The sequence below is a fragment of the Bombus pascuorum genome, chromosome 8 (assembly GCF_905332965.1).
Source record: "Bombus pascuorum chromosome 8, iyBomPasc1.1, whole genome shotgun sequence".
NCBI lineage: Eukaryota > Metazoa > Arthropoda > Insecta > Hymenoptera > Apidae > Bombus > Bombus pascuorum.
In genome coordinates this window covers 255,822-272,297 of record NC_083495.1, presented here as the reverse complement: position 1 = coordinate 272,297, position 16,476 = coordinate 255,822, and the positions used below count along the sequence as shown (strand labels likewise).

Genomic DNA, 16,476 nt, shown 5'->3' with positions numbered 1-16,476 from the left:
AGGTGGAAGAGAAAAAAATAACACGAGAACAGCCACCCTCTCAATTAACCGAATTGATTTTCTACTGCAGATTCGTCGGTAAAGAACGGTCCCGCGGAATGAAATGGATTTTTCGCATGCAGTGCGCGCCCGATTTCACGATAATAATTTTTCCCTCTCTATCTGCCTTTATCTCTCTATCTGTACCCTTTCTTTCTCCCGTACGTTTTCTCCCTTTTTTCTATTAAATTCGAAAATTCGCTCGTCTGCATTCCTTTCAAAGAAATCGCACCGCGTGCAAAATAGGAGCAGTACCTATACATTTTACATATGTATAAGAGCGGCGTTGTCGATTTTTATGTGAAGTATTGTATGTAGTTTTCTGTGTATGCGTAATTGAATTTACGATTATGTGTATTCGTGAATGTGACGTGAGTGAGTGAAAGCACTCAACTATCTGATGAATAAAGAGAAATAAGTGGCTTTTAGCCTTATAATGGCAAATGTTTAAAATGGAAAATGTTTACGTGTAAGTTTAACTAATTATATTATAAAAAGTTTTATTTCTGTAATATAGGATTTAAATATACATTTCTTGCAATTCGAATCATTACAAATATAGAGCGGGTTTCAAATTTTTATTAGTAATAATTACAAACTAAAAGTAGAATTAGTTATTAGAACTGCCAGAGTAGCCAAGATAACCAATTTGAAATTTTTCATAGAAATGTCGTAAGTTTACAACGGTTTATAGATTATTGCACTTTTAATTTAAATGATTTTTCGTAAAATACATAAACAAAAGCTGCAAAAAGAATTTTTAATACTTGAAAAAGAGTTTGATATAAATTGAAACGAGAAGTCACGCATATAAATATTATTTTTTTCATATGTTGTTGAATCTTGAAATATTTTTTTAATATTAGAAAAATACGACTGAGTCGAGAACGACTAAAATAATGCAGCGAGATCAATTCCTCTGGTATAAATTTTTATTCCTTAGTCGCAAAAAGAAATTGCGGCTTGTCTGAACAGAAGTAAATCAGCAATTCATTGCAAAATAGAATAATACAATAGTGATAGAAATATTCCAAATAAATCTCGATTTGAGCGTGGAAAGAAATTACCGCCAAGGGTAGAAAAGATAATTCTCCAAAGGTAATGAAAAATCCATATATGTATATCTGCACTGGAATTGGAATCAATGGTTACTACAATTATGTCAAAAAATTTTATGGAAAAATCGAAAGAATATGAAGAATTAACAAGAAAAATAACCTACCTTTGAATACCTTCGTTATTCGCTGTAATTCAAAACATCTGCCTGCATCATTCTCATTAAATCAACTGGACCCTCCAAATCTCACTATAATACAAATAACAACAAAATCTCAACCAAATAACTAAATCAATCAATAAAAGGAAGCGACAATTCAATCTGAACCAATGCAGCAGCCGATTCCGCAAAAATGGTGTTTCCTTGCTACATATAAAAGGACAGAAGAGAACAGAGAGAGAGAGAGAGAGAGAGAGAGAGAAAGGCAACAGGCAAAAGTTCACAGTTTTTCACCGTACACGTTGACCGAAGAGAAAGGCTTTATCGCTGTGCATTGTTACGCGGCACGCTTCATTTCGAATGGGCAGAGCTTGTAATGGCTCTTCCATTACGGATTTATGAACGAAATTGAAAAGGCCTGTACCGGGTGGAGGGGTGGAGGAACGTGAGAGGGGATCATGGAAGGGTTGGTACACGCCAATTTCCCGGATATCACGGGAACGAAGCTCTCGCGTTCGCTTCGTCAGCAATTTTCGACAGCGCGGGGGTGGCGCTGATTAAAACGACGGCTTTCCGATAAAAGCACAAAATTCCCGCGAATTTCGCGACCCAAAACCAGCCTTGTTTCTGCAATCAACTGCATTGCCGTTTCACTCGATAGCGATCGATGACATCAACCGCGTTCAGGTCGGGCTTAAAACAGCGACAGAACGAAGGGGGCGAGAGAGGAGGTTGGAAATTCAGCGGCGAGAACGAAATTATGCAGGCAACCAGGGGAAATCGTTCATCGATTTAATTTTACAGTTTGATCTGTGTGGATACACAGTAGGGAATAAATAGAAGCTTTCTTCGATCCTTCATGGGAATTTTAAATTTTTTAATGGAATATTCTTTTTTTTGGTAGTGTGTGTTAGTAATTTCATTAGTGTTGTTTGTTATTTTATGTTATGTTTGATTTTTATAGACAATTTATTCGTGCATTTAGGTTCTGTTTCTTCTTTTAGTTTGCTTTAACAGATTGTGGACTGTAGAATTTGTGCAAAGTTTTGCGCCTGTGGCCGAGGTAGTGTATCCTAATTTTCATAAAATGTAGTTTTCAATCTACTCTTCTGTAAAAACAAAGGAGTATTCCCCAACGTCGTGAGTGTCATTTCCATTTTCAACATCAGAATCGATTACTATGGTTTTCTGATCTTTTTGTCTTCTTGTTGATTTAATATTCATATCATCTGAATCAGAACTGTATTCTGTGGAACTATCATCATCCGAATAACTAATATTGTCACTCGAACAATCAAAGCATAAAATTGCATAACATTTACCGAAGATTTCTTCTTCTCTTGTAATAAAATTATATTTACAATACATGAAAGATCAGAAAAAAACCTAACATAACCAAATGTGAATGATAAATTATCACAAATTTTATAAGAAACACTTCATTAATTTTAAGCTCTATATATATATCTCCAACCAACAATGTATTAATAATGAAATTTTCGATACTGAAACGTATCTGCTGAGAAGTCTGAAAACAGTTATTATATTTACTCCATAATTGAAAAAAATTATAGATGATTTATGTCGTAATGCAATTTAATTTAATGCTTGGCACGATAAAGAAGCTATATGTAACTACCGATATATTAACAATTATATTAAGGCATACGTGCAATTTAAAATTTATATAGTCAACAGTGAATACTAAGAGTTTATTATGAATAGGAAATATCCTAAAAATGTTAAGCAAATATACATGTGTAAGAAAATGAAACTTTAGTTTTGGTTATTCTTAATGTTACCAAAGTTGTACAATCTTTCTGTTAAATTATAATTGTTTAGTAAACATATAATTTAATCCTTAAATGCATAATATTGTAATTCGGCAACATAATGTAGCAGACATACATTTCTAGTATTTTACCAGTATTCGAATATATTTAATACCATAGACAATACATACCGGAGTGTGTGTAGTAAGATATCGTTATAACGGAATAAATGGAGTTTCTATATATCTAGACAAAAATTAGTTTTTGTTTCATAATTTTTATGTGCTATAAATCTATTATGTCTTTTTTTACATTTACGATATTATAATGCTTATATTTAGGATGTTAAAATACTTCAGAAATCGTACTATGCAACCAACAGAATATGCAATACATACGTTACTTTTTTGCAATAATCCAGGATTGTGCACATATGCATGTTCTATACATATAGTCATTTGGCAACAGACAAAATTCTAGATAGAAATATACAAAGCTGATTTATATTAGAAGACACTTCATCGATTTTGGTGACCTTAGAATATGTTGCCAAAGTCATCATTCCGAACAACTTTTCCATATACATGTTACCACCGATTGGCCTTAGTTCCTGACATGTTCACAGAAAACTTGAATAGAATTTAGATTTCTATGTTACGATTACATTTTATTCTGGAATAAGCGGCAGCATCTTTATATAGTTCAATTATATAATTATCGATGAGAAAAATAACCAAAAAATAATGGATTATGGATTGGGTTAGAGTAGTATCCAATGCTAGCGTGAAATAATTTTCGATAAATTTATTGATATATGGAATATTGTATTTTATTTTGACCTTTAATTCATCAAAATAATGGACACACAATATATACATACATATCCTCCATATGCAACTTAGCGGTAACAATAAATTTACAAAATCGAATAAAATAAAAATTAGATCATGCTAGTATTATTGGCCACCTCACGGCACGACTCAGCGCCGATTATTAATCTAAATCATCCTACAACCCATTGATTTATCTTTTTTTATTTTTATTAAAAATGATTAACATCAATGAATTGTTTAGGTTGGGCTGTGTAAAAATACAGCCACTTATGTGTAAAAACGAAATGTAATGAGAACTACAGTTAATTGAAGTTAATATCTCAGAAATTAATGTCGTGCGATATTAATTTTATAACTTTATAACATGTATTGGGAAAAGCTGTTCAGAATGTTGATCTTGACAACATATTTCAAGGTCATAAAAATCGATGAGGTCTGTCCTCATATAAATAATTACGTATACAAAATAGTATATAAAACAATGAAAGATATAAAAAAATTATTTTTGAATAATTTTATAACACATTAAATCTACAATTCTTAAATGTCCCATTTTCTTTAGAAAAATCATTCAGTGGTGAAAATACTGAATCATAAAAGTGAAATTTTTGGTAGAAGCAAATTAGCAGACTCAAATGCTGTTATTATTAGGAGAAAAATATCTGACAAATAGTTCAATTAATATACACAAATTGTATAATACAATTTCCCAAAATACCAATATATATATATATATATATATATATATTTATTTATTTATCCTGAAAAAATAACAATAACATATTTGCTTTAAGTATTCCAATTAAACGAAACAAATTTAAACACGATAAAATAAACATTATCTGAACAATTCTTTTCTAAATACTTACTTTTTTTCTAAAAAGTATTTGCTTTTGCAACTAATCAAAGTCGATCGTAAAATCAAGTTACTCCGGAAATTTCCTTCGCAAAAGATTATCACCACCAATTATCATCGTTAACTCCTCAATCAAATTTAACTCCTTATCTTGTGGTTTTCTCAGTTCATATTTAAATGAGTACAAATCAATTATTATACAGTCAGTCACAAAAGTCTACATACTCCTTTAGATATAAAATATTATAGTAAAACTAATAGGAACGTTAGCGCTGCAAATTTTTTTTGACACATTAAGGCGCACATTGTTAAAATGTAACATAATTTATTATTTTCACCTTTATTAAGAAAGAAAACATAAAAGAATACAAAAAATACAATATTACAAAAATTACATACATCTCTTATGTCTAAATTAAATCGCAAAAATAATAGGCTTAATATTACGTTAATATTTTGTAAGCCTTCCCCTCATCTTATATAAGCATCAATAATGTTCTGCTAACTCTTTGGCGTTAAAAAATTAACGATTTTATAATTTCGGATGTAACTTTATCCAAAGATTTGTGTTACATGTTTTAATTTTTATAATTATTCTCTGAAATACATTAATAAATGTCTAATAAAAATACTATATGCATGAATTTTCAAATTAAATTTCTCGAAAACTAAGCTCCGAAAAAAAAATTTTATTCTATACTTTTTTTTTATATAAATAATTTTATAAAAAATTATTTCGTGCCCGCTTATATTATTATTCAATAAATTAAACTTTCTATTAAATCAGAATTATAGCTACTGCAACGATTATGATTTAATACGTACGATAACCTAACACTTAACTAGTATCACTAGGTGATATGTGAACAGTTTGAATTGGATTTAAGATTAGGCTACTTAATTTCCGGATATTTAAGTTTAATTTATATTTTACATATTACACCTTAGATGCCATTGATGTTTTTTATTACAAAATATACAAAATATAAATTAAAAAACATACTATACAATTAGATAATCTAAGCTAGGTTATTAAATTATTGAAGATACCTATAAAAGTTTAAGATAAGGCAAGGTTAATCACAACCATCATCAATAAGACAAGACATTCATCAGTAACAATCAAACAACAATAGCAAATATAATCCACCGCTATAACCAAAAAATAAAACAAATATAAGAAGTTCAGAATGCTAAAGCTTAACTATCGTGAATTATAAGCACAAAAAAAATGTTAATATATTGTAGTAATGAAAAAACAGATTTTGATTTACGTAATTTTTTATTAAAATCAACAAGTACACTAATATTATTAAATTATATGACATTATATTATATAAAATATATATAAATTATATATACATTACATTATAAAAAATTCTTTTTAATTTTATCAAATTTTGAACTACAACTATGTGTATATAAAAAATAAATGTATACATATATTTTCGAATGTATACATGATATTTACGGATGTATTGATTTAAAAGACTATCATGGATTGAAGATTGTAAATGTAATTTAATAAATACTTTAAACCCACGACGTGCATTTGATTCATGTATGTGTTGCATTAAACATCACTATATCACTATATGCAAAAAATACCTGCTCTTAACTCATCAATATACCAGCAAATGCACTAAAAAGCAATACCAAGCCATCAGAAATAATAGATAATTTTTCAAAAACTAATATAAAAGTCTTACGAAACAGGAGAGACAATAAACTCATAATTCGATAAAAAAGAAAACAAACAAGTACAATCATACCATCGAGATTTCACCGACAGTCGGCAATGCGTTGTAATCGGTTTGACGATTTGTTAGGATCATGCCGCCAAGGAGAAGGCGCTGCAGACTATGTCGAGCATGTCGAGCGCCCAGATAGTATCAGCTGGGAGTGCGATACACAACAAGATGCCCCCCGCCCTCGTGGGGCCCCTTGCCCTTCATGCTTCCACCCCTGTCTCCTATCCCGGAGCGGTAAGTCCCGATCACGGAGCACCCCTTGGAACAAATTTTTTTTCTGTTTGAACAGTCTATTTTTTCTGTTTACATATTACGCAACCAGAAAAATACTCCAGAGAAAAAAAGTAAAAAAAGGAGCCACGAGCTTTGGGGTGAGACGACGAGACACGCTTGCTCGACACGATACGTAAAGAGAGAAAGATTGAACTAAAAACCACAGATTTCTTTTCTTTTTTACACTAGCACTAAACTGAGGATGTTTATGCAAATTTGTGTTTTATTAATTTAATTAAGGAAATGGAAACTAAGCAGAAATTTTTGGCAAGGATATGCTATACAAAAGTATACTTTGGATACTTTATATATTTTTGCATATCATATGCATTCTGTGTATTTTTGCAACACTGAATTTTTTATGAATGCATAAACATTCGCAAACTAATCATCAATATATTGCGGATTTTTGTACAAATTTATATCTTTGTAAGTGTAAAAAGAAAGATAGATATTATAAATATCTATTTCGAATATTTTATATATTAATTATATGCTATACATTATGTACTTTTAAATTTTCCGCCTATGCATAAACATCCGCAGGCTATTTATTCATCTATATCACTACGATCGTTAGGTCAATCATAATTTTCAAGGTGGAGATGTATTACATGTATACATAAAAAGAGGTAACACGGAAGTTGATTTAGAAAATAAAATGTGTTCCTGATCAACGACGCTCGCGATCTCTCGATCATCTCTTGCCTCTCATAATCGCTTTTATTTTTCGTTGGACGAACGATCGGTGTCTCGTCGTCTTGAGGATGTAAACTTTAATTGCTATCACACACACTGTCAGTTTGGCTTCTTCTTTGACATTGTATCTATTTTCTTTTCATTCTAACTGCTTCGCCATGTAACCGTTTCTAATCCGCTTGCGAGAGGCCGATCACACACGTGTGAATTTGTTTAAACTCACTTCACCTATTTTTATTAAATATCTCGTGGATAACATGTACATACACGTAGTAGAAGAAAATACTCTCATATTTGTTCTCCGTTCTTTCTGCTTCAATATCCAGGAATTACTCATTCAAACACCTCTGAAATTATTATTAATCAATCATTATCAATTCATACAACAATGTTTATTCAAAAACTTTGTTTCTTTTATCTCTGGAAGACTTGACCAATCATTATTTCAAATTTATCTCATTCCTCAAATATAAATTTGTATAACAATTCATTTTATTGTATGATGATTCTTAAAAAATATGCTTGGTAAAAGTATAAAAAGTGAAATTCTATACAAACGATGCAAATAACCTCTTCACCTCTTCTAAATTCAATTCTTTAGTTCCTTAATTTTCACTTTTACATATACATCTACATACATACACAATTACAATTTCTATCTTTTTTCTTATCCAGTCGGCTGCTGTTCTTCCGAATCTTCTTCTCATTCGTCTTGCAGCTTACTATTGTCACTTAAAAAAGAAGAACATTACAGGACGGTAATATTAGCGGACTGTAAGAGGACAGTGTTTACGCGACTTTTTATCATCTCCACCTTCGATTACTCTCCTTATTATTCTTCCTGCTGTTTCTCTCTCTCTCTCTCTCTCTCTCTCTCTCTCTCTCTCTCTCTCAATCATGGAAGCTTGTGCGAAAAAAAACTAACCACCCTCATATAAATGGAATCCCCTTGCTCTCTGCTGCTACGCCCCTGGGGGCCCTTGTTGTGTATTGTTCAATTTGTTCGTCGCTCTATCTTTTTTACGTATGTATATCACCTGGGCATATATACACATACATATACGAGTGTGCATATTGTATATGAAATTTTTTGACATTAATTATATGTTGTGAGGCGTCGTTGTGTCTTACCAAACTGTCTTTCTCTCTTCACGTAATACAGTTACTATATATATATATATCCTTCATTGTTATGCGCGTACGTTTTTCTCATACATATATTTTTTTATTCTTTTGTAATTTAATTTTTCGTGCATTTAGTATCATGTTCATTTTTTTTTAGTAAATTTTTCTGTGCCCTGTTGCAAAGTGTCACGATGACTGCTCACCCAAGGGCTCGATGGCTTACAAAGAAAAATGAAATCTCTTCCTGCTATTACATTTCGGAACCTACCAACTGCATTGTTTGATATGTTCAATTGATATTTCTAATTAGTGGATCATAAGTTACGATAGCGAGCATGTAAATAGAGAAAGCTATGCCAAATTTAAGACTGACTAACCAATAAGATTTATACTAAAAAAATTGTGAAGTACATGAAAAGATATATACTTAATGCAAGGAAGAAAAGTTCATTTAAACTCCCAAAACTGTACAGTTGTAAACCTACCAATTAGGATTGATTATTTCGATTACTGTGGTAGTTCCAATGTTGATTTAGTTTGTAGCTATTATTCAGAATAGGAATTTAAAAAATTTCCATATACGTGTATAGTACTTTAAAAACTACGAGAAATATATTTAAAAATTCTATATTATTAGAAAAACATAGAAAAATCTCATCATAATATTTATAATTAGTATGCACTTATTTACAATTAATAAGTTTCTTATTTACACGCTCGTCACTGTATGCTTCTAATAAACAGTATGCATTATTGGTTGACAACAATTGTTCAGAAATATTTTTATATATACATAAATGTATTTGCACATCAGTGTTCATTTTATTTTAATATTTGTATATCAAAGATTTATATGTATGAATTAATATTAAATTTATTGCGATGAGACTGTAAAATACAAAAAGTAACCAAAAATTCAAAATATTTAGACAGAAATACTTTTTATATAATACTTTTAAATACTTTTTATAAAGCTTGAGTTATGATCCACGGATCGAAAATACTTTTCTAGAAAGTTGAACGTGTTGAACATGTTAAATACGTATAGTAAAATTTATCTTGCAAAAGCCAGTATCACAATACTGCATTAGAAACTGGAAGATACATCGTTTTTTCTTTCAAGATCAACAACTAACATGTTCGAAGCTATTTTAGTTTCGTGAAATTAAGAAGTTGTGGAATATATAGTATATATACAATTGGTACGGAAAGTATTTGTCATATTTAGACTACGGATTTTAATACAGTTATAAGAAATACGTAGAATGCAAATAATTTATAAAAATGCATAAAATATTCAGAATATAGTAATTTCTATAATATTCAATAAATAAGACAATTTTCTATCTAAATTCTATTTTCTTAATTATATTCATAAACATGTGAATAGGCAGAAAAATCCGCAGTCTAGTCATATATAGAGGCACCTAGAAATAAAGGGATGCAAGTGACATTTCCTTGTATATCGAAAAAATTGAGTTTGAAATTCAAAGCTGTTAAAAAAATTCCACGTAAAGTCATGAAAATGAAGTTATATTTAATGCTTGACATATAGTATACACAAATTTCTAACGAATTGTATCTTTTAGTTTATGCGTAATATAAATTATTTGCATCCCTTTGATATGAACTTATTTCGATATTATTTGTTTAACAGATAATTTTTCTAGTTGGGTTACTTAAATTATTTACAATATTATATTTAACGATTTAACTAACTATTCCTGTTTTTAATTCAAAAATGTCAAAAGTAGCACTTGCATCCCTTTGGTTCTAGTGCTTCATATTTTAATCGAGGCATTTTCAATAACCTATTTTTTTCTTAAGGAAAAGAATATATATATGTTCCTTAATATTATTTCAAATATACAAAAATTGAAAAGTTTAGGGTGGTTTTTATAGTTATGGAAGACAATGCAGTAAAAATTATAAAATCCAATGCAGACGAGCAGTTTGCGTCAACGCGTCACGCATCACAGCAATTTGCCACAACGTTTACGCGTCCAATTTTTCTTTCAATTTATAAGAGCGTTTTGCGTTAATTTGTCACAACATTTTGCGTTTGCTTTCATATTGTATATTTGTTTAATTAGAATTTATCCATGGATACGGTAATTCATTACCAACATTATTAGAAACTGCGTTTTCTTTATATGCGTGGTTTAAGGCTATATCCAATCTATGACAAAGAGAAAATATTGAATACATTCCTTTATTACTGACATGAGGGAAACCAAGAGAAAATTTTGTAATTATTTTCATATGACCCCAAAATCTTTTTATGAATTAAGTGCAAAAAGTAATATAATAACCACAAACCGCTCGCGTAAAAAGATTGGGTTATATAAATTAATATAAAGCAATATACTGTCGAGTGTCAGCATTTCGTTCATGGTCAAGCAGTCCAAACGTCAGTTTCGATGGACGCAAACTCACTGCTTACAGTTGCCATTCAAAGTTGTATCCCGTGTAAACTGCTTCATACAAATATATGCTGTTCCAAAAAGCAGCAGCAAATTGCAGCGACATGGCGCAGCGCGACGCAGCGGTAATGCTGACGCAAATCGCTCATCTGCATCAAGCCTAAGTGTATTCACCTTATATTTTACAAATTACTAATGTTTCACTAAGAAATGAGAAAGGTAAATAAAATCACATCGTGAAGACGTATTCAAAATTTTTTATTTAATAAAGAAAAATAATCGTAAAAATAAAAGTGAATATCTATGTGATTAAAAAAACATAAATATATGCAAATACTAACCGTAACCATTGTAGTGCTTGAATGACGAGAGACGCTTGGTAAATTTGTTCAGCGTTACAAAGGGAAAAAAGCAGATGTCCTGTTTTCAGCAATTCTGGCAACCGGGTCTGCAGCCAGGAACGTCACAAGATGTCAAACCGTTTTCGCAGCCGGCGTATACCGGAAAACCAGCGACAGCGGTTTCAAGCGGTGACATGGTCCAGGCTCAACCACCCCCGCCCTGGGAAGGACGTGCCATCGCAACCCATAAGCTTAGGCTCGTAGAGTTCTCGGCCTACATGGAGCAACAGAGAGACCAGGATATTGTAAGTACTCCTGTGCAAAATAAAATGGCCACAAATATTCAGCTTGACTGTCAAATGAATGGTCATTTGCTTCGTACAGAAAGTGGAAAAAAGTACGGATGGTAAAAATGAAAACGAATTAAACTTTTAATTCCTATAATTCAAAATTCCGGTAATTTTTATCTTGAATATCACAAGATAACAAACTTTAAGAACTTTTTTTGAGATATATGTAAAATACAGTCAAACCTTAATAATTCGAATCTGAAGGTACTTTGAAGAAGTTTTGATTTATCGAATTTTTCGAACAAAAGAAATTTTTTCAAACAAAAACAGCTTATAGAGGAATTCTACAAAGATTAAAATTTTCCGAATTGTAGAGTTTCAAAGAAGACAAATTCAACTTTTAAAGGCCAATTATTTATTTAGAAAGATAAATTATAGTTTACGTCGTATAGGATATATGTGAAGCTCATGCATGTGATGCGAGGGTGAGGAGCATGGGGTGCAGGTTGAAATACGATTTTTCATCGCAACATGTACTTACCTATTATCGAATTGTAAAGACAACAGATTTATAGACGTGCACTTTGACTTGCAAAAGTTAAGCTTCTTAAATTCGAGTCAAACAGGTAAAACATCATACCTAAATGCGCAACAAATAATTGAGTAAAGTAATTAAAGTAAATTGAAATTATATGTATTTCGATCTATAAAGGTTTTTGAATTATAGAAGATCCGAGTTAAATTCGACTACATAATTTCTAGAAGTATCAAGGAAAAAATGATTAATTGATTAGAATTTTGTATTCATGTAAGATTACAATGCAATATACATGTTGTACGCATAAATAATGTAGATATAAAGATGGATTTTCTAAAAAACGAAAGTTTGTTTAAACAAATTTTATTCTTTATTTTCGGTGAATGTTTATATAAAGAATAATACCCTGTTCGATAGCGCTATATTTTGCACGATATCCTTATGTTATCATTTTTGTATAAAAAGCGTATATAAATATATGTATAAATTCGTTGAATAAACAATTTTTCTTGAGTTGATATTATTCGTTAGATGTTGTTGAACTCATGTTGAACAACAGTTACGTTCTTTTGAAGCGATATATAAAATGATCTATAGAAACAAAAATATTTGTTGAGAGAAAGAGAAGTTTAGGAAGTTCGTATGATGAAATCGGATATTTTCGTCGATGTTACAACCTAATAATACAAATACCAAGAAAATGGAAACGATAATCCAGAGAGATAGAGAGAATGATAGTATTATACATATGTAGTATTAAATGTATAAATTCCTTACAATTCAGAATTTCAAACGAAATAATAATTTTCGAATGTTTCTAATAAATTCTCAGATTTACCATATTTTCTACTAAATTATAGCCTTGTAAATGTTCGCAGATTATAGAGATTCAAATTACAGAGATTCCACTGTATTATAAAATAGATAAAATATGGTGCTTGTAGGTGCCAATGGGAATTGAAAAATTAAATCCTGTTAAGATCATTGAATTATTTTGGATTCAATCGTTTTCTTCTTTTGTTTTTTGAATTTTCTAATTTTGGGGTAATTAAGATCGGAGATTTTAGAGAAAGTTGTTAACTCTCTCGTGGATTACTGTTATACATACTATAATATCATGAATATTGTTTTTTAAATTCCTTAGATATTTTTACATATTACATTACTTTCGTTTATCCTATATATTTTATCCTACATATCTTAGATATTTTTACATATTATACAATTACAGAAGAAACAATTAGATAGAAAAAATCTTAAAAACCATAAAAAGCTTACTAGAATAACATATATTACGATAACGTATAATGAACAAAACTTCTTATTTTTATAATATTAATCCTTATTTCATTCGATGTTTATAAATGGTCGAGGGAAAAATTTGTAATAGTACTACTTACATACATTGTATTATTCTTGTAATCTCCATTTTTCTTTATAGAAAATATATTGTATATTTGAATAAACGTGGCAAAAGTGGTTTTATTTATGATGAATGCTTTCCAAACATCACATTTAACGATTTATATATTGATGTATATGTGAAATTAAATAGCAAAACTATTAATTAAATAATATACAAGGTGACTCGATGTACTTGTTCCGCAAAATGATACTGGTATATTCTATAACTAAAAATAAGAAAGAAATGTTATATAAATATAAACTTATTGTCATATTGAAACATATTGACGGTATTTCAATTAACTGTCTTTCATAAAATTAGAATATAGGTGTATGTATATCTATGTACAATATGATACATGTACAAGTACTATGTACAAAATTGAATTCACACCATTCCTACTTCAACTTTTTTTAATCTTTTTACAACATCTCGGTTGAAACTTTCTGCCGGTATAAAAGAAAACTATGAAAACTGTTATACCACTTAACAAATCGTATATTCAACGTTATATCCAGATTAACGGGAGCTTTTTTCCATCTGTACGAAGTAGTCGCAATAAAATCGAATAGTTATTCGCTCATTTCGAGTTCTCAGTGTCGGCTGATATTTAAAACAAGACGAAATTACCCCCATTAAATTAATGCTTGGAGTAATCAGGGATAGGCATTGTTGACCGAAAGTCGCAATTTCATCCCGACAAACAATTCGAATTGTTTTTTTTTTTTTTCGTCTTTTTCCTTTACAGTACCACAAGCACCTGTTCGTCCACATAGGAGGATCCGCGACTTACGCGGATCCATTGCTAGAGGCTGTTGATGTCAGGCAAATATATGACAAATTCCCAGAGAAAAAGGGCGGCCTGAAGGAACTTTACGACAAGGGACCACAGGCGGCCTTCTTCCTGGTTAAATTCTGGGCTGATCTCAATACAAACATTCAGGACGAGGCTGGAGCTTTCTACGGCGTAACAAGCCAGTAAGTAATGAAATGCTTAATTAACAAAGATCTAAAACAAACCAGGGTTGCCTCCCACAGTAATTTACTAATTGAAGTTCATAAAAACATGATAAGTTGGTACATTTCTCTCATTTTTTGATTTTATGTATATATATGATTATATAGGAGAATTTTAAGGACATATAGGCTCATGAAATTATTTGAACTTTTTCGAAAATTGAGATACCTTGAACAAAAATTTAAGATAAATTAAAATAGTCTTTTGTTTCCGTTAAAAGAAAACAAACATAGACGAATGTAATTTTTATTACGAGTCTTTAATTGTTCCATTTGTCGTTTAATGGAACTTTTTTATTTTTCTTGCAGCACGCATTAAATGAAATAAGCAATTTCTTTTGTGAAACAGAAAGTAGTGTTTTTCCATGATTAGATTTGAGGCATACATGATAAAAGAAATACAATGAGAACATAGATTAGGGCATTAATAGATGAAATAATTAAATTTATTAATATCACAGTTACACGCATTTTACAGAAACAGCTTAAATCTTAGACGGCAATGAAATTTATGAACTGATATATAAGATTTTTTTTATACACCTTTTATAGTTCTTTTTACATAATTTAGAAAGAACATATAATTCTCTTTTTACGTAATTTAATTTGATCAAATACGATTCAAACGACACTTTTCGATAAATTTCAATTTGAATTTAACCATTAGTATTCGAAGCTTTATTTGATATATTTTTCTTGGATTTGTACTGTGATTTTGGTTTATGTTTTTTTCTGGAATTTAATTACCGACCATCGGCTGTTGTTTTTATTTTATTCTCTATTTCATGGAAAAATTGCACAAAATCTACTCAATTCAGAATAAATCGATAACATTAATTCCGGGAATTCCCTTCAATACGCTGAATTACGGAATTACGGATACATTGGATTCTATTCAATTTTACATTCAATCGTTACGTTAGTAGTATTAGTCTCTCATTTCGTGTTTGAAGTTGTTTGACCGAGCAGAAGTAAAGTCTCTAATGCGTATGTATATGTGTAATTATCTTTATAAATTTCTAAGATAAAAAAATGTATTCGAGCGAATAAACATCAAATAAAGATTTTATCAAAGATTTTAATACACTTTGTTTGAAAATAACTTATTATTTGTACTAGAATTTTACGATTGGAACCAATTTTCCATTTTTTCCAAAATAATTTCTAATTAATTATCAAAAATTACCAAAGGAATCTTCCACACTGGTTAAACTTGTTTTTTATAGGTACGAGAGTAACGAGAACATGACGATAACGTGTTCGACCAAAGTCTGCTCTTTCGGAAAACAGGTGGTGGAAAAAGTGGAGACAGAATATGCTAGGTTCGAGAATGGCAGGTTCGTCTATCGTATTAGCCGTTCACCTATGTGCGAGTATATGATCAACTTTATACATAAATTGAAGCACCTGCCGGAAAAGTACATGATGAATAGCGTTCTCGAGAATTTCACCATTCTCCAGGTATGATATACAATTTCTTACCAGAATATTTTTCTCTTTTCCCAACATATACAATTTCGAAAATTGATAGTTTCGATAATTAGCTATTTAAACACGTATAGTAATTATAAAAAGTATTTGTGCAGCACTGCAATTATTAATGCATTTATATACCTATTTATTAAGTCAGACTATAATAAATTTCGTATCACTTATTGTTAGTAGTAACTTCATATGATTACAAAAATTTCGTACTTAAGAACCTAATAAAAAACGCTTTATTGAAAAATAAAGGTACGTACAAATATGTATGTAATATTTACATTTTATAGCTACTGTACATAATCACTTAATCGACTATGAGAGTGAAGTAATTTAAAATATTATCTGTTATTAAAATATACTTTAAATAAATAAATTATTTTTAAGTACAAATACATAATAATTTTAATTAACTC

At 30.1% G+C, this 16,476-nt stretch overlaps 1 protein-coding gene across 9 annotated transcripts in view; it reads left to right on the top strand.

Annotated features, from left to right (window-relative positions):
- Nucleotides 1-16,476, top strand: part of LOC132909708 (protein scalloped) — a 326,958-nt gene that overhangs the window by 305,589 nt on the left and 4,893 nt on the right. For 8 of the 9 annotated variants that reach the window (XM_060964674.1, XM_060964672.1, XM_060964676.1 and 5 more), the window contains 4 exons: nucleotides 6,546-6,701; nucleotides 11,418-11,633; nucleotides 14,310-14,539; nucleotides 15,805-16,039. In XM_060964674.1, the coding sequence (XP_060820657.1) occupies nucleotides 6,546-6,701; nucleotides 11,418-11,633; nucleotides 14,310-14,539; nucleotides 15,805-16,039 (837 nt within the window). The remainder of the gene's footprint in view (nucleotides 1-6,545; nucleotides 6,702-11,417; nucleotides 11,634-14,309; nucleotides 14,540-15,804; nucleotides 16,040-16,476) is intronic. The other variant, XM_060964680.1, reaches the window with a different exon arrangement.